An 18,853-nucleotide genomic window follows, 5' to 3' on the forward strand; every position below is an offset into this window, starting at 1 on the left:
AATAAAAAACAAAGTGTTTGAATTTGAACCACAGATTAAAATCGTCAAAGATTAGTGTAGAACATTCTCCTGCGAGTACGGAAATAATAAGGTTGCAAGTGCTTAATGGCATAAGTGAAAAAATTTAAACGCATTGTTAGTAGAAGGGGGACTTTTGGATTAAAAAATAATCAGTCACAGGTTAGTATAGTGATTATGTCAAATGTGTGTTTTGCTGGTTTTGTCTTCGCTGTTGCAAATGGTGCTGCGTGATGCAGAACGAATTTCAGAGAAATGTGACAATAAAGAATCATCAGGAACTGGTTGAAGTACCGGTATAATAATTTACATACGTACATTTGTCCATATGTTCATTAGGGCATTCACGAATAGTGATTTTTAGTATTCGAATTATTCGACCTATAAGTATTCGAATATTCGATTAATCGATTTGATTATAAAAAATAAAATAATTAAAAAATAAAAAATAAAAAAAATAAAAAGTTTTTTTTTTTTTTTTTTTTTCAATGACATTGATGACTGGACTCAAGGAATGCGAGTTGACGTCACACCAGAGCTCACAGCTGCATGTCTGCTGCAGAAAAGCCACTAAAAAAAAAAAAAATCTAAAAAAAGAAATAATAATAATCGAATAGTGGTTTGATAGTCGAATATTCGAATATTTGATTATTCTGTTAATGCCCTAATGTTCATTAATAGTACACTAGAAATAACAGGCAATTTGTTAATGTTACTGTGAAACAATCTGTCAGCAAATGTTTATGGATGGAGTGGAGATGATTAGGCATCCTTCCATGACATGGTCAAAAGTGTCAACAAAATGCACCGTCACATTTAGCTCAGCTATTTTTTGGTGAATACATACCATGTCCACATTCTCCTGCAGGTCCACTTTGAGTTGGTCCCTCTGTTCCGTGAGAGAGGAGACTTTAGACAGTAGGTTTTCCATTTCCTCTGTAGAGCTCTGAGCGTCAGACACCTTCTCAGACAAGACAGAGTCTCTCTCGGCTCGGGCACTCTCAAGCTCCTCAGTTAGCTGGCTTACCTGTTCAAAATAATTTAAGTTGCGACATTACATTAAGGATGCAACACACAGTTAGTAAAACTGATGGCGGGAACGGTTTGCAAAACTGAGAATACAAAACGTTGTGAATATTATTAAGTGATGAACTAATTACCAGCCTGCATTTGAATTGGTCTTTTATTATCCAACTAAGCGGATAGGCATATCAGACAGCACAGGCTGATACTGTACTGCCGTGCCTGAGAGCATCCCATACATACAGTATAGCCGTATATATTATTTACAACTACAAGGAGAAAATAGCATTTGATCAGAATAAATTAGACTTTCTCCCTGACAAATGAATGCTACAGGCTGGGATTCCCTGACACTGGTTGGCAGCGTGTTGCTGGTGCACTTCACCTTTGTTGTGTTTCAATGCACGAAACGCATCCAATAATATGGACGATTTTCATGGTTAACAATCTTTATTCTGGCCAAAAAAAACAATACAATGCTGCACTTACAAGCCTATACGGCATTTATTATATATTTAGACTAGAGTCATACTTGTTCTTGAAGTTCTTTGCCGATTTCCTCCTCCATAATTTTGGACTGTTCACTGTCAACAAGCTTCTCTTCCAAGTCTTTAATAAGTTGTTGCATCTCATTCAGCCTTCCACCAAGCGCTGTTCGTTGCTCGTCACTCTCATTAAGCTGAAAAATAACACATTTTTTCAAAGATATCTCAGGGCCCATTTCCCTAAAAACACCATAGCATGTATTTGATAGGCTCGGACTCAAACATCATACCATGCAATGTTATGGGGGGATGCAAAAGCTCTTGTCCGACTTATAATTGGTATAAGTATAAAGCACCCATAATAACTTACTCTGTCACTCGTCTCTTGCACAGTAGCAAGGAGCTGGCTTCGTTCTGCATCTAATCGGGCCAGGTCTGAGCGAACTGTGTCGAGGTCCTCCGTGGTGTCAGCACACCTCTGAGTAAGGTGCGTTTCCTTCTGCTCTGCAGCAGCCAGCTCTGCTTGGAGCTTGACAGTTTCATCCTGGGAGGTCTGCAAAGCATCCCTTAACTGATGAGATTCTTCCTTGCTCTGAGTCTGGCCAGAGAGCAGGCTGTCCCTCTGGGATTCAACAGCGCACAGTGCCTCAGTGAGCTCACACACCTGCGAGAGGGAGGAGGGAAAAGTTTGTTTTATAAGTTGGCGCAGCCCTAATTATAATGTCAGTTCCAAGAACTCCACGCAGTCTATATCCAAAACAATTATAATAATTTCACTGCCATTATGTATGTTTCAAGTAAAGTATTATGGTAAATGCTCATTACAAGTTATTTGAACCCAAAAAGTCATGTTGAACTTGAAATTGATTATAGTAGTACATTTATCCAACAGTCAAAAACATAACATCTTTTAGGCAGCAACAAAGAAAAGCATTCACATTTTTCTTCAAGTTGTAAATGGCACATTAGATTGTTTTAAACAATATTGCACTAAAAGTAGTTTCCAAAATTCGATTAAATGAATTGCTCTACTCCAACCAACAAGTGTTGGCTACTGCAGCGTAACCTCACCTGTTTCAGCAAGCTATCCACTTTGTCTGGAAGATCCTGTAGTGGCGACAACTCCTTCAGCTGAGCATGGAGTTCTCCCTCTTTGTCTTGACACACCGTCAGCTCTTTCTTGAGGTTAGTCACCTCTCTCTCAAGGGTCACGCTGTCGATGAGGTCTGGACAAAATAAAGTAATGGATAATAGTGATGTTTTTCCTCAGATATATACTGCAGTGGTTAAAGGTAGGGTAAGTGATTTGCTTTGGTTAAAATAAGTGTTAAATAGCTCTATATTCTGATAGTACTCATTGCTATAGAGTGTTTGTTCAGTATTAGGAGTCTCCTGGTCTCTCCAGCTCTTTATAAAACAGAAAATGCATTTTCGTTTCAGTTTCATTTCCAATTTTATCCAACCAGGACAGAGAACTCAATCAGGATACAGATTAAACAAGTGAAATTGGAAGTGATGACACTAAGAAATGAGCAGACAAAATTGGAACACTATACAAATTAAGCTTAAAAATTGGTACTTTCTCCTGATTGGCTGAGATTTTGACACCTACCGAAAAATGTATTTTCTGTTTATTAAAGAGCTGGAGAGACAGGGAGACATCTGTTACTGAAAAAAACACTCTATAGCAATGATTACTATCAGAATATAGTATTTTAACCTTTTAACAAAATACTTTTTGTTTTATCCAAAAAATATCACTTACCCTACCTTTAATGTCACATGCAACTTTACTGGACTAGAATGCAGTTCCCACCAGTCTACCGTTTAGTCTTACTGTTATTTTTGTAAAGTAGGCCCTTACCGCAAACTTTAGAAGGCAATCATTATGGAACATGACAAATCTGAATTATGCAAGTTGAATAACGCATGAGTCTAGAGATAAGTGATGTGATTTCTGTAAGTTTTACAAAATCTGTAGTGATTTCTGTAAGTTTTACAAAATCTGTAGTAGCAAACTGTGTTGAAAATTATAAATGTCAGAAGGAGGGATACGGGGCGTATATGGAGAGTCGCATCACGATCCACGAATGGTTGAAGAGTTATAGGCCAAAACGTAAGAGGCCTTGTATAGCTCTATCATGAGGTGAAAAGATACTGTAGTGTCTTCTGTGGCCTACTGGCAGTGTGTACAGAAGGTTTGACGCTGAACAGTAGAGCGGTGTTCTCCTAATATCTCCCAGGTCACAATGCAGTGGTTAAAATCCCATGTAGCCATTTAAAAAGTAAGACACTGATTTACTGCTATACCATTATATTATAATATTATTTTGAAGCTTTCACATGGACACAATCTAAACAGCTTTGCATCAATTTAATGTTTTGGCCCTTACAGGCAAAACATTTTTGAACTGATAATGACATTATTTGGCATTCCATTTGTGGATTTGGCAAGCCATTAAAAAAAGAAAGAAAAAAATAACACTTGCTTTTGGGGACTTTGCCACTCAGCAGTGTCGTGAGTTTAGTGTTCTCGTCGAAGGCGGTGTTCAGTTCTCTCTGGAGGTCCACCTGCATCTTCTTGTAGCGTGATTTCTCAGTCTCCAGATGGTAGCGCAGGCCATTCACCTCAGCCTCCATCTTCTCATAATTGGCAGTTTGTTCCACCTGGAAACAGGTTCCACAGGACATAACACTAGGATGGCATATTTGTGTTCAATTAATCTCACAAGAAGATTCCGAGCTCAATTTTTCTGATGGGTTGCCAGATTGGTGCTCAACAAACAATAAAATTACATCAAAAGAAAAATATGAATGTGCGACTACATATTCCCACACTGATGAATATACAAATATACAATGTCTAATAAAATGACTAGGTGTGTGTAACTCACATCTCTCTCCTTCAGGGTGATATTTTGACTGCGCAGAATGGCCCATTCCTTTTTTGTGTCTAGACCGAGGCCCTCGGCATCATCCAGGGAGCGGCGAAGCTTTGACACCTCCTGCACCAAGTCCTTGTCATGCTGGGGGTATTGGCAAGAGGAGATGGAACTTTGAGGGATGCTAGGGCGCTAGGGTTGCATGATCGTTTACTATCCACAATTAACAATGTTCTAATTCAACCCAAATAATTCTATACAACACTATCAAACTAATCATGTCAACACCCATGTAGCCCATGATTTAATAGTACTCAGTATCAGCATTTACACTAACCAAAATGAAAATGTATTCTGCTTAAGAGCATCACCACTTTTATGGTGTATTTTACAGTTGAGGTCATGTCCATCCATGGATAAACGTACAAAAACAGAACATACCAGACTCTGAAGCTCCTCTACCCAATCACTTTGCTTCTTCAGATCTTCAGACATTGTGCTTAGTCTAGCCTTCAAAAAAAAACAACGAGTAAACATTTAGTTTCCCCATTTCAAATTAGGTCATATTGCCACTAAGAAGAAGACTTCTGAGACTCCTATAGGTGTACAATAGTTTGTGGAATGAGGACTTACCTCAAACTCTTGGCATTTGCACTTGGCAGATTCAAGGGCCTTCTTCAAGGAAGAAATTTCATTTTTCAGCTCTTGCTGTGAGCACATAAGTATAGTGAGCATCACATAACATCATTGTATGGTTTGAACATGGATACAATCAATCATTTTCAAACAAGCGTGATTTGGAGCAAAGAATAGAAAATGGTTGTAAAATGAAGCCAAACTACACAACACAATTAATCAGAAACAACTTTTACAACTAATCAATTGTTTAAAAAAAACTACTGAAATAAAATGACTGTTTTTTTTACTGAAGATAGCAGATTTACAAGTTCACGTCGTATTGCAAGCTTATAGATAGACACCGTTTGACAAAGACTTTTTTTGCATTCATTCATGCATTTTAAGCTTCTCTGTGAAACGTAACCTACAATGCAGGACATTACCTCATGCTCGTCCTTTTCTAGACAATTAAACTCTTCTAGCTCTCTCCTTTCAGCAAGCTCCTGAGAAAGTTCCTCCTTTTCCTGCTCAAGTCTCTCAGCCTGCTCTTTGAGGAATTCCACCTCCTGCTTCATGTGGTCTTTCTCTGCAATGACGGCTTCCTATATAGAAGAAAAATAAAAAACTACAATTCTTGCTAATTTATAAGGCCCTCTGATTACATGCAGATTGCAACCGGATTACCTCACTGATAAATAAATTAGATGTGACTAACTTAAGTCCCATTATGACAGAGGCCTAATAGCTTATTATTCACTCTCAAATTAAAGTTGATTTATGTTGCACTGCAAATGGCTGTGGGGGAATGGCATTTCATATTCGTTAAGAACACAAGGAAATTGACAAAGTGAGGCTGATCATTAACCTGTATGCAATTACTATCAATCATAGAAACCCTGGCCAGGAGGACTTTTTTTGCATGGTTCATTCGACAGTTGAACAATTACTAGAAATGACGGTACATTACCTGGTTAGAAACCAGGCTGTCAAACAACTGCATGGTCTCATCATCACGTTTTTGCATCTGAAAAATCAACTGGGTTACTTTACATATATACAGTACATGTATAAAACATTGGTGAAGCAAAGTGAATGATAAAAAAAAAGACAAAAAAAAAGGGCTGACCTCATCAGCTTTACTGGTTGTTACAGTCCACTCCTCAACCATTCTCTCGAGGTCAGAGACTCTCAACTCCAACATCACGACCTTCTCGACAGACTCCAGCTTCTGCCGAGTCTCCGCTTTCAGCTGGAGGTCCAACTCTACTGCTGTGTTTTCTGCCGCCGCCATCTTCTCCAGGGCACCCTTGGTCAGCAGGGCCTCATTCGCCAGTTGGGCATCCAACTCTTCAACTCTCCCATTTAGAGTTTCAGCCTTTGCCAACGCCTCCTCTTTCTGATCGATCTCCGCCTTCAGCCGATTCTCCAGCTCCGCTTTCAGCTGGAGGTCCAACTCTACAGCTGTGTTTTCTGCTGCCGCCATCTTCTCCACGGCACCCTGGGTCTGCAGAGCCTCATTCGCCAGTTGGGCATTCAATTCTTCAACTCTCCTTTGCAGAGTTTCAGCCTTTGCCAACGCCTCCTCTTTCTGATCGGTCTCTGCCTTCAGCCGATTCTCCAGCTGGGACACTTTGTCAGAGACTTGAGGGCTGGAAAGAAAAAGATGGTTTTAATGGAAGTCTGGTTAGTGGGGAATTCCACCCCTACAGGCACTTAACCCATTCAATCCGGGAACGCATCAGTGTCATTTTAAGATGTCTTTGGCTATTAAAAAATAGCAGATATACAAGCAATTTTCAAAAATGGCAGATCTATAAGCCCATAGCACGGCACAGAGTGTGCCACGCTATGGGCTTATATATCTGCCATTTTTGAAAATGTGTGCAAATCTTTGAATATATATTTTTAAAGCGAACATTTGTTACTCAAATCTTTGCTTCTGGGGGTCCCTGGAACAAAACATTTTGAGATTGGGGTCCGCAGTCAAATGCATATCTAAAAATGTTTTCTTAATCCTAACAGTATGTTGCTATATCAGTGGTGCTCCAACCTTTCCATGTCGAGGACGCCCAAAATTATATGCATTTGGCCACGGACCCCCATCTCAAAATATCTAGTTTCAGGGACCCCCAGAAGCAAAGACTTTCGTTACAAATGTTCGCTAAAAACAACATATTCAAAGATGTGCACAAATGTTCATGTTTTTTTCAAAAATACATCTATAAGCTCATAGCGCGGCACCAAGCGCCACGCTATGAGCTTGTATATCTGCTATTTTCAACTAGCTAAAGTAAGATAATGGTTAAAGTGGTTGCTTTCCCAGTCTTAATGGGTTGAGCAATGTTATTTGTTCTATACACTTGTATGGTAATATTCACCTGTCTCCAAAGCTGGAAAAAGACTCATCAGGACCCTCCCAACGAGACTCAAATTCCTCATCATCTGACAATATTGAAAAAGCTTAAATTAAATAAAGTGCATCACAACGTGCATTTAATGCACATACACAGTCAAGTATTACACCACAAGTTCCTGTCCATTTAGATGAGACTGCTTCATTGTGGAGATTTCGTGCATTCATGCTTACATTCCCCCCGCTCGGACAGAGTAGACATATCAGCCCTCCTTTTCCGCGTGACAGGCTCTGCAAAACTGAGTTCTGATGGGCCGATGTGACCAGCTGACGACTCAGTGAGCCTGATAAGTTTGCCTCCCCATGTAACCCTACGTTTTGGCATCTAGAGAGATGACAAAGTAGAGTGTTAATCCCTGCTTTGAAAGAAGATAAACCAAAATAATTTCCACGAATTACAGATTATAATGCACATTTTGTGAGATGCACCTATAATTATTTCTATGTGCCTGTTGATAAAATGTATTTTATATATGCACGTCCTTTTTTTTAAACTTAAAAATCCAGATTTCTGATCTTGTGCTGCTGTGCCGATACCTTATTACTGGCGACAAAAGATGTGCTGGTGACGAGGAGTCTAGTGAGTTTACTGATCTTGTCGGTCTGTTCTATCTGAAGCTGATCCTTCTCCTGTAGCAGTAGAAACAGACTCTCCTTCTCCGTTGCCGTCGTCTGGGTGACTGACGAAACCTGCCATGGGAGAGGTCAGTTTATTTGCACACAGATAACATAAAAAAGTTGAAACTTGGTTGAGGGGGGAAAAATGGGGTTAAACGGAAAAAACTTGGGGTTAAACGTTTAAAATAGATTTCTTTATAACCTAGGGGTAAGAACCTTGAGCACAGCACCTTCAAGCACCTTAAACGGTCAAACTGTCCTACTTTTATCTTTTTTGTTGTAAAATGTATAGGTTTATCATTACTGATGTTGCTAATGTTACGAGAACAAAACTTTTTTATATAGTTATATATAGTATAGGTCTACATAGACAAACAAGCAAAGATTTAACAATAGAGAACACAATGAATGATATTATCTATTCAAAACAGGAAAAAAAGAACATAGCAAATGCAACCAAAGTTACTTGCCTGCTGAAGCCGTCGCTTTAGGTCAACGATCTCATTACGATACCTCTTCAGCAGAGCCCCATCATCAGAAACTTCTGTGACGTGAGGATCGTTCTTCATGTACTTGGCTGTACTAGCGAACTAGCAAACAAAAAAAAGTACAGGTGAAGTCAAGCTACAAAAGACAAAACATACAAAAACTGTACATAAATACAGTCAGGTACGATGCAATTCCTCATACACAATGAATCACAAATTTGTCTCCAAGCCACTAGTATTGATGATTTATCAAATTACAAGGTAAAGGATTCCACCCAACCTGAAGTGTGCTGAGGGTTTCATCCAGTGTAGCAGGAGTGATAGTGCAAATGATGACAGTTTTGGCGTTCCCACCCAAGGAGTTCTGCAGGATGCGGGTGAGCTTGCTGTCTCTGTAGTTTGTGAAACCACTGTGTGGAAAGAGCGGAATTTGCATGATTTACAAACACCCGTTTCTTTATTTTAATGATAAAACTATCAGTAGGATTGTCATGGAGCCATCCAAGTATCTGAATATATGGACAGGTTTCTAAAGCATATCAAATTGCCAGCAGGGACCAAACTAGAAGATCACGTATAAGGGAACGTTATCGACCCAAACAGACAAAGAAAACAGTGCTTTGCCCCATTAAGCAAGAATAAAAAGTGAGAATCGTTCACTCACCGCTGGTTCTCCTCAGACAGCTTCTTGATCACTTGTCCAAGCGTGAAAAGACTCTTATTGATGTTACACCCCTCCTTGAACCGTGCACCTAAGGAATCAAATGAAGCTTGTTTGACCAGGCTAAATTATAAAACATAATAGAGGTCATAAACTGCATCATATATCCAGCCCATCTCCCATCCCAGATCATTAACATAATAAACTGGATGAGAGTTAGAACTTATCCCCTGCAACAATGGTCATCATTAGTTAATTAGTAAAAAGCTTAACTTTAACTTTACCTTCTGCACCAGTTTGACTTGCCCTTTCTGAACCAGCCAGGTCAACCAAATTCTAGAAGGGGGAATAAAGAAAAGAAAAAACTGTATCTGGGAGCCAAGGATAGTCATCATTAAATAAAGCAAATTAAATGAACAGATATGCTGTTCCAGGCTTGCTTACCAGGTGAGACACGGTAATAGCGCCATCAGCGTTTTCTCCAGATGATGGGTCACTATTTTCTCGGCTCTCCAAAATCTGAGGTAAACAAGACTTTTAACTAAAGCACATTTCTGTTCTGAGTCCATTATGTTTATATTGCATGATGTATATAATTACTACATTATTGTGTACAACAATGTTATGCTTTTGGTAAGATAGTCATGAATTTCACATATTTAAACAATCTAATTTTTCATTCGATATGAATTCTTGCTTTAATGCCCAAGGCACTTGGGCTCTACTTTTTAGCCATTTCTAAAAAACATTTTTAACTGGTTCAAATAGCCGTTCTACAAGCTCACAACGTGTCGATGTAGATCGTCCACTTTCACTTCTAAAATGTTTTTTCGAAATAGTAAAACAAATCCCAAAAAGTTTAGGCATAAGGGGTAAGGCGCAAGATAAGAGCCCTTGGTGTATTATGTTTCTAAGTAATTTTTACACAGTTTGGCTTACCATGCGGAAAATGGTGTGTGATCTACTGCTCCGCTGGTTCATTTTTGTCTTCTCATAATGCCGGTTTTCTGCGGAGAAGATAAAAAAGTTAAATTCTGTTTCAACAGCTGTGCAAAGTATAGTCTTGAATAAAAAAAGACATCTCACTTTCTCCTTTCCTAATCCAGGCCAGAGCTTGAGCAGGGGTTGTCACTAGTTCCTCAGTCAGATCAGCCACATAAACGGTTTTCTGTCAAGACAATGGACTTGTGAATACGGAATTTAACACACCAAGCAAATGCACATCTGTTTGCAAACAAAAAAACGAATCTATCCCACTTACATTGGTGCCCTCACGGACTTCCAACGGCTTCCTCTTCCAGTTATCGACTAGCAAATCAGCTACTGTCTCATTATAGATCTCCATATAAGACACTCTGAGAAGAAACTCCTTCTTAGGATACTACAATGAAAAGAGAAACCATTCATTTTGATTATCAATGAGGTTTGCACCAGTGTGTTCTGATAAAAAGAAAAATACATTAGAACACACCATTTCAAATATATGAAACACTTATCACCTTTTTGATAGTCTGGAAGACATCCTCCATGGCCAGGGGTATCACTCCTGGAGTATCATCACAGCCCATCATGGTGAAAGTCTTGCCTGACGAAGTCTGCCCATATGCAAATATGGTTCCTAGTGATAGTACAGTGCAATATGTAAAGAAAAATGTAAGCGTGATATTACATACATATTATTTTAATGTGGGTTGGGGGTTAAACAGTGTAGGGTTTTATGAGGCAGATCTCAATATGCCCTTTCCAACACATTACCATTGTATCCTTCAACAGCAGATGCAACCAGTGGCTTCGCTATGCCGTTGTAGAGCTGAGCAGTCGTTTCCTTTGAACTAAACACACGGTCTGTAAATATAACGGGAGAAGTTTAGTCAGAATCTTGATAAAGACATAAAAATATGGCCATTCAATTAGCATAAAATTGACATTTGCCCTACAGTGCAGTAAAGTACAAAAATAATAGCTCAGACTTATATAGCAGTTTTCTACAAATGGGTGATCAAATATTATAACCATGCATTCAAGCCAAGCCTACTTGGAATTCCTACCAAAAAGCACAGGCTTTGGGTTCATGAAGTTACAAACTAAGTTGTGGTAGCAGGCAGGGAGGAATGCTGGAAAAGGGCATTTTTAGGTGGAACAAATGCATGTCTTAAAAATCTGGATGGGTTTACATTTTACATTTCAGAAAGCTGACAATGACATTCAAGACCATCTCATCAGACTTAAAAATAATAATAGTTCAATTGCAGGTGAGCATATCCTCTTTTAACTCTGCTTATTTCAACAATGCACGTGTTAATAGATATGGTAAGTTAATTAAAACATACCAAAATTAAAACACTTGGTCGCAGTCCCATCATCAATACATTGCTGAACTGATTTCTCGTCAGTCTTCCAATACAGCACCGGCTTGGCACCATCTTTAGCAGTTTCCTCTTCCCTGATGAAACAAGGATGATATTTCAGAATGTAACATAACACTCTCCAGCTAAATGAGTGAACCAAATGGACCCTAAAGGCCCTAGTACCCTAACCCTAACCCTCTAGATGGGTTGGGGAAAAAAGTGTTCAAATGACTTTAGTAAACGTATCAATACTGCAATGTAGAAACATCTGTTACAAGTAAAAGTCTAGTAATTTGTAGAAGTACAAAGGTATTGGCATCAAACTATAAAGTCCCAAAAGTAAAAGTACTCATTATGCAGAATGTATTTTTCTCAGAGATGTAGTAGAGTAGAAGTAAAAGTATAGAACATTTGAAATACTCCAGTAAAGTAAAAGTACCTCAAAATTGCACTAAAGTACAGTATTTGAGTACATGTACTTAGTTACTTTACGCCACTGATTATTACAGCATCAGAGTTACTTGTGGCTACACCCACCCTTTCTTGGATCAAGAAGGTCTGATAATAATGACAGCCTTGAATCAAGGCTAATGATTATAGCATGCTAGCAGCGACCACTTCAAACCTCATTTCAAACTCTACTATACTTCAAACGTACCTTTCAATGAGTGGACGGACACGGATGCAGACCTTAACGGCTGATTCTTCTGCCATGATCAATCGTCAGTTGTTAGATCTGAATACATAAACGGAGCGGCGGTTTGTTTATTAGAAACATACGGACAAACAACACTCGTCGACAACGCTGCTAACAAACAACAACTAGTAACTACTACAGTACTGCCTGTCGAAGACGACGGTTCCTGTTGCCTGTTTGAAATAGTGCGCTGTGCACTCTGACTGGCTGCTGCCTTAACGAGGTTGCCAGATCTTTTCCGAGAGAAATAAGCAACCGGGTATATGAAAACGAGCCCACAATGAGCACTTTACATCTGCTATTTATTTATTTTTTAAGTGAAAAATATTTTTGACACATATTAACAACACAAGTAAGGCTGGGAACGAGGCTAGAGTCCCTGGTACAAAATACTTTGACATGAAAATGTTTGAGAACCACCATCATGCTTTGTGTGCATGGGGATCTCATCTTAAACAAGCTCAGTGCTTAATGAGTCTCCCAGTTTAGTAGACCTTGTATTGTGATTTTTTTGTACTTCCATGTACTGATGTTCTCATGTCTTACTAAATAAAGTACATCAATCAATCAAACTGATTTAAACAACATTAGGAAACAAGCCCAAATAAACAACTACACTTTAGAAACAAGTGTAAGTTGCTTATTTGGGCTTGTTTCATAATGTTGTTTAAACCAGTTCTCAAACAATTTCAAGGAGGAGACTTAAGGACCCCCAGATTCAGATTGTATCATTTGTCTGCTGCCTGAAATACTTTGTGCCAGGGACGTGTACCAGATTTGTGTTGTAGTTAGAATATTTCACATTTTTCAAATCTTGTCTAAGTTTCTTTTGAAAATGGGTTTGTTTTGAAGTGCTTAGGTGGCCGCATGCAGTTGCTTCTTTTCGGGCTTGTTTTCACAGACATGGTGGTTGCTTATTTCTCTCACAGAATCTGGCAACGCTGAGAAGAAAGTCGACCAACCAAAAAGGCGGACAAGGGGGTTGCGTGTTGCGTCATTACGTACTTGACAAACGAAGACGTCGCAGCCAGGCGGGAGTTTTGTTTTCTCGCACTTTGAAGAAGATAGAAGGAGGTAAATAGTTTTATATAATGTTGATGTCCATTTAAAACATGTTCCGCTGTGTATGTGTCTTGCTTATGTATTGTACCACGTAGTGGTCAGGTTGCTATCGCAACGTCGTTTTTGCACACCGCTTGTTTTTACAGAATGCTAATCACAACATTGATGCTAACTAGTTTTACACAGACGGCAACATCCTCTGTGTTTGTTTACTGCCAGAGTGGACAAAATGGACTCTCTCCGGTCCATTTGGTTCAATTCGTACGATTACAACCCCGTTCACTTAAATATAACTTAAAGGCCAGTCCACACCCATGCAACTAGTCGCAACTCCTTGCAACAAACCCGTTTTAAGGCCAGTCCACATAGGCTTTCTCGGGTTTTAAATCCTCTTTAGCTGACCGTGTATTGAACTGTACTTGGCAAACTGCTAATAAAGTATTAAATCAATCACACCAACGCAACTCCTTGCAACTGCCATTGCGGATAAGGGTTGCAAGTAGTTGCATGTTGCGTGGCTTCACTGGCCTTTAACTTGAGAAGATAAGATGATGCATCTCGACTTGAATTTGTCATGAAACGGTCATTTTCTGCGAAATAATAGGACAACTTCTCAAGTGTGAAGCTTTCAACTTGCATATTTCTCACTTCTCTGTGTTGATGTTATTTATTTTCCTATAGGCGTGTTTTTCATTGTTCTTTAGACAGTTTAACGGTTAAACTGTCTAAAGAACAATGATCTACAAAAAATAAATCACCCCTCACAACACATCGCAATGTGACACATTGTGAGCTTATAGACCTGCCATTTTCGCAGAATGTTGACTCCAGAATATGGATGTTAGGGATTCATGTGGTTAACTTTAACAGAGGATGACATTAATTCTAATGAGCTTGTGTAACCCATCATCTCAATGGCATCCTGATGTGTTTCTTCTCAGACCATGGCTATGAGAAGCGAGGCCAGGGCAGAGGCAGAGGTAGTAGAGGAGGAGGAGAGCTTTGGACCACAGCCTCTGAGCAGACTGGAGGTATTGACATTTCCATAGCCTCCTTTACTATATTGTGGAGGATGAAGCTTCTTGTTGCATACGCCCTACATTTGTGACCAAAATGATGTTTGGCATCCTGGTTACTGTGAGGCCACACAAACAAATGTTTAGATTAGAATAAACATTTCCATGTATTGTAACGCTGTGCTACAGTTTCAAACATGGAATTATTGGTAATCAAGGCAATAGTGCATGGTTATGGTATCTATACTAATAAGCATCATTGGGGCCCCCAGCAAAAGTTGGTGGTTGTGAAAACAGAAGTAGGGCCTATCTATCCACATATCCAAATGTGAGGCTGAAAGCATAACATTAATAATAACCTAGTGTCATCTTAATCTCATGTACGCTGATATTCTTTTTGCACTTTAATGTCTATTATTATGTACAGTACCTGCTGCTATGTTTATGCACCTATATCTAGTCTAACCACATACTATACTGGATGGATATGCTGTGTGTATAATACCGTATTTAATTTAGAAACCTTTTGTTTTACCTTTTCTATTGTTTCCCCTTGCTCCCCCTGTACCCCTTTCTTTCTCCTTCTGGAAATTGGTGTGAATCCAGGGCACATCTTTTATTGTATAGCGTTCAGTCTTTCTCTACACACTTTTATTGTATAGCGTTCAGTCTTCCTCTCCACACTTTTTTAGCACAGTATGTCACTCATTTTAATGTCTTTTCACACAGCAATATGGCATCAGTGCCAGTGACATCAAGAAGCTGGAGGAAGCAGGCTTTCACACCATTGAGGCAGTGGCGTACGCCCCTAAAAAAGAACTGCTCAACATTAAAGGCATCAGCGAGGCCAAAGCTGACAAAATTTTGGTTGGTGTTGATCATCATGAATACTGAATGCTTCTCAGTAAATAGTTGCGTTAGTTTGGATTATACTGACAATAGGTAACCTTTTACTTCTGTACAAGACAACCAACTACGTTATTTATCTCTGGTTGTCAGGTGGTATCAGTAAAATGATTAATGAATGGGAAAATTAGGCTTTTGACTGCTGGGTAAATGATATTTAAAGATGTCTGTTTGGCTTAGATCACTTATACCATCATTTTGTAGTTTTACATAATTTTACCAGCATGGTATGGTCCACATTAGTTGCATACATTTAATTGACAGATTAATCATATGACAATAATCATTGGTTGCCGTCCTACTATTGTATTCACCTGGTTAGACGTGGTGAATACAGGTAACTAGTAGGACAGAAAGTCATCAGTCTCAGTGGTCCCTGTGGAGGGACCAGGATTAAGCAATACAGCTCAATAGACCATGGAGGTCAGATGAACATTATAAGTCACATCTATTTAACTTTTACAGGCTGAGGCTGCTAAACTAGTACCCATGGGTTTTACAACAGCAACAGAGTTCCATCAGAGGAGAGCAGAAATCATCCAGGTCTCTACAGGCTCCAAAGAACTGGACAAGCTACTGCAGGGTCTGTACTTTTCACGTGACTCCCTTTTCCACAGAGAAGCGGGTAGTCTACCTCCTAAAGTATTTCTATGAGGGGGGAAAAAGAAAACTATCTACTTATATTTCATGATTATGCGTTTCCTTTTTCCCTGAATTATTTTTGATCTTTTAACTCAGGGGGCATTGAGACAGGCTCCATCACAGAGATGTTTGGGGAGTTCAGGACGGGGAAAACCCAGCTGTGCCACACCCTCGCCGTCACCTGTCAGGTCAGCTACTTCAACTTCACTTTATTTGTTGCATCACAAGTTTACAGGTGTAAAATCGTGGGTGAAATAAACTAAATATATAGGGATTAGTGGTTAAGAAAATGTCCCGCAGTTTTTTTATCGAACCCTGATTATTAACAGTTGTTGAAAGATAACATTGATTATAATCTGTCTCCTCTCCATAGTTGCCTATTGATCAAGGTGGTGGAGAAGGGAAAGCCATGTACATCGACACAGAAGGGACTTTTAGACCTGAGAGACTTCTGGCTGTGGCAGAGAGGTGAGTCTCCTCTCCCCTCTTCTGCCCCTCAGAAGTCAGGGGATGAAATCATCATGTAACAAATAGCACAAAGGATCGCTAGCACTGTATAATATTAGTTCATATCGGTAGATTCATTTCCTGTTCATCTTCAACAGGTATGGGCTGGTAGGCAGTGACGTTCTGGACAACGTGGCCTATGCCAGAGCGTTCAACACAGACCACCAGACACAGCTGCTGTACCAAGCCTCCGCTATGATGGCTGAATCCAGGTCAGTCTCCCAGCCCGTCCGAGTGGGTAATTTACCATTACCCACCAGGCAAATACTGGTAGAGTTTGACAGGGCGAGATATGTTTATATACTCTACTAGTAGTATGGTAGCTAATCAGCCATCATCCAGAATGTCTCATTGTATTTTATTATAGATTCTATAAACTAGAATGGGACCTGACCTCTATTTGCGAACGCGGAAGGAGGCGGGCGAGCCTCCGCCCAAGTGGAGCTTACTATGAAAGTCTGCTCGGCTTGTGTCTGTCTGTCTGTCTGTGTGCAGTGCACTGCCTGGTTGCGGCTACAGTCAAAACACAAACACACACACACACACACACAAAGTCTGTAAATATACAATATTTTCGAGCTGCGTTCGCGCGTCTTACTTGTATTACTGAATAGCTATTGTATAATATAGAATAATTAGCTGTTGAATTTTACCCACTTACAGTACCTCAGATGTCTTGCTTGAAATATTCATTGAATATAAATTGTATGGTACATAATAGGCTACTGACATCAGCACCTCATGTTTAGTCAGACAGAACAGAATAATGGAATATACACCACTGTACATGATTGTAGGCTCGGCTTTCAAACACAATGTGCTCTCGCTCTGTGGTTTGTCATAGGTATGCTCTGCTGATAGTGGATAGTGCTACAGCGCTATACAGAACAGACTACTCTGGCAGAGGAGAGCTCGCGGCCAGGCAGTGTCATCTGGGTCGCTTCCTACGGATGCTGCTCAGGCTCGCAGACGAGGTAAGTGACTATCTCAACGGTGGGAACATTATTTTAAGAGTGAGTTGTTTTCTATGAGGGGTCTCCTAATACAGTCCTTTCTTCTCTTACCTACAACATGTCAGTTTGGCGTTGCTGTAGTGATCACCAATCAGGTTGTGGCCCAGGTGGATGGGGCGGCCATGTTCTCTGCAGATCCCAAGAAACCGATCGGAGGCAACATTATGGCACACGCCTCAACCACAAGGTGAGTCACATCTGTAGGATTGGTATGTCTAGTTTCTGTTAAGTCTTGATGACTGCATGATTTAATGGAAAATAGGGGCATTGTTTAATTAATGTAAAGAAATCAAGGTTTTATTTGCCCCATTTGATTAATGGGCCGCCAGTTTAACACCCCTGCTCTAAACCTTGTAGTTGTAAATTCCCTCGGGTGGTAAAGGGATGGGGGGGAAGATACTCCATATCGGCCGAACATGAACTCATGAGGACCATACATTTTAGTGACGAGTATTGTTATGTAAAGTGATTTTTTTTTAATCACACACCAGTCTACTAACTTTATTACAAACCACTGTTTACTGAGAGCTTAAAGACTTAAATCATGTTTCAAACTTGACTAATTTCAGACTGTACTTGAGGAAGGGCAGAGGAGAGACGAGAATCTGCAAAATCTACGACTCGCCCTGCCTTCCCGAGTCTGAAGCCATGTTTGCCATCAACGCTGATGGAGTTGGAGATGCCAAGGACTGAGAAGGCGCCATGCTGGGAAGCAAGCAAGCCTGTCGTGCTCGCATTTCCTGTCGCTTGAACTACTGTTATAAGTGTGACATGCTCACTCAAGCAATGCTCCCCTCACATAATGGCCGAGAGACCTGGGAGGATGAAGGCCATGACACTTGAGTTGTATCTGATTTTGTGCTTGCTTGTGGCTGAGTAACACACAGCTAATCCACAAGAAAAGGAGTGAAGATGAAGCCAATGGGACGTTGCAGTTGTGCTCTGTGCTTACACGCGCAGTCGCTCACTAAGTGGTTGAAAGATCATTTGGTTTTGTAAATGTGTAATAACTTTAAAGATTACGTACATTTTCCTTAGTTTTTTCCCTTTGATTTTTTAAAACTCTTTAACCACTTGAACCCTAGCAATCCCTATTCTGGGGGAATAGGGATGCCAGGGGAACAGAAGATCTATAAGCTCACAAACAATGCGTTGAGCTTGTACATCTGTTATTTTCAGCAACCAAGGGTGTAGAAGGGTAAAAAGAGGACCTAGAACAGAGGCGACCCCAGTCAAATTGACTTAGTATAGAGGTTTTCAGTGGTTAATATAAATTTAAAGATTAAATCTATTTTCCTGATATCTTTGTTTTGCTTTTGGGGATGTCGGGCAGTACTGCATACTTTGTAAAATGTTACAAAATGGATGGAAAGAGATGCTCTGCCCCTTCTCCCAGTTTGTTTGTTTTGTGCATATTGGCATGGTATGAGTAGTAATAAATCTGTTTTAGCATTAA

The 18,853-nt window shown here is 39.8% G+C and overlaps 2 protein-coding genes across 3 annotated transcripts in view; one reads left to right on the forward strand and one right to left on the reverse strand.

The window, feature by feature from the left end:
• The window catches only part of cenpe (centromere protein E), a 29,507-nt gene extending 17,099 nt beyond the window's left edge, over positions 1–12,408 (reverse strand). For both annotated transcript variants that reach the window (XM_084083092.1, XM_084083091.1), the window contains exons 1-26: positions 12,213–12,408; positions 11,537–11,649; positions 10,962–11,051; positions 10,706–10,824; positions 10,468–10,587; positions 10,293–10,374; positions 10,146–10,213; positions 9,651–9,725; positions 9,491–9,542; positions 9,210–9,297; positions 8,826–8,955; positions 8,528–8,647; positions 7,977–8,129; positions 7,614–7,764; positions 7,405–7,468; positions 6,153–6,675; positions 5,994–6,050; positions 5,470–5,628; positions 5,042–5,116; positions 4,850–4,918; positions 4,421–4,552; positions 4,016–4,193; positions 2,598–2,752; positions 1,897–2,190; positions 1,574–1,720; positions 866–1,045 (exon numbers count right to left, since the gene is read on the reverse strand). In XM_084083092.1, the coding sequence (XP_083939218.1) occupies positions 866–1,045; positions 1,574–1,720; positions 1,897–2,190; positions 2,598–2,752; positions 4,016–4,193; positions 4,421–4,552; positions 4,850–4,918; positions 5,042–5,116; positions 5,470–5,628; positions 5,994–6,050; positions 6,153–6,675; positions 7,405–7,468; positions 7,614–7,764; positions 7,977–8,129; positions 8,528–8,647; positions 8,826–8,955; positions 9,210–9,297; positions 9,491–9,542; positions 9,651–9,725; positions 10,146–10,213; positions 10,293–10,374; positions 10,468–10,587; positions 10,706–10,824; positions 10,962–11,051; positions 11,537–11,649; positions 12,213–12,268 (3,450 nt within the window). In that variant the 5' untranslated portion in view covers positions 12,269–12,408. The remainder of the gene's footprint in view (positions 1–865; positions 1,046–1,573; positions 1,721–1,896; positions 2,191–2,597; positions 2,753–4,015; positions 4,194–4,420; positions 4,553–4,849; positions 4,919–5,041; positions 5,117–5,469; positions 5,629–5,993; positions 6,051–6,152; positions 6,676–7,404; positions 7,469–7,613; positions 7,765–7,976; positions 8,130–8,527; positions 8,648–8,825; positions 8,956–9,209; positions 9,298–9,490; positions 9,543–9,650; positions 9,726–10,145; positions 10,214–10,292; positions 10,375–10,467; positions 10,588–10,705; positions 10,825–10,961; positions 11,052–11,536; positions 11,650–12,212) is intronic.
• Positions 12,409–13,257: 849 nt separating this feature from the next.
• rad51 (RAD51 recombinase) lies at positions 13,258–18,830 on the forward strand. The gene is made up of 10 exons (XM_084083051.1): positions 13,258–13,325; positions 14,255–14,344; positions 15,059–15,196; positions 15,701–15,818; positions 15,974–16,065; positions 16,251–16,345; positions 16,483–16,596; positions 17,229–17,358; positions 17,463–17,584; positions 17,967–18,830. The coding sequence occupies exons 2-10, from the start codon at positions 14,258–14,260 to the stop codon at positions 18,088–18,090; spliced, it is 1,020 nt and encodes a 339-aa protein (XP_083939177.1). The 5' UTR covers positions 13,258–13,325; positions 14,255–14,257; the 3' UTR covers positions 18,091–18,830.
• The last annotated feature ends 23 nt before the right edge of the window (positions 18,831–18,853 follow it).

The sequence above is a fragment of the Gymnoscopelus microlampas genome, assembly GCF_963454915.1.
Source record: "Gymnoscopelus microlampas genome assembly, chromosome: 16".
In the NCBI taxonomy this organism is placed as follows: Eukaryota; Metazoa; Chordata; class Actinopteri; order Myctophiformes; family Myctophidae; genus Gymnoscopelus; species Gymnoscopelus microlampas.

What these genes read in the sequence shown, in the direction of transcription:
- rad51 (XM_084083051.1), top strand. Translation starts at nt 14,258, where the DNA reads ATGGCTATGAGAAGCGAGGCCAGGGCAGAGGCAGAGGTAGTAGAGGAG. An exon ending in CCCTCGCCGTCACCTGTCAG is followed by an intron (nt 16,066 to 16,250) that starts GTCAGCTACTTC and finishes TCCTCTCCATAG; the next exon opens with TTGCCTATTGATCAAGGTGG. An exon ending in GCACACGCCTCAACCACAAG is followed by an intron (nt 17,585 to 17,966) that starts GTGAGTCACATC and finishes GACTAATTTCAG; the next exon opens with ACTGTACTTGAGGAAGGGCA.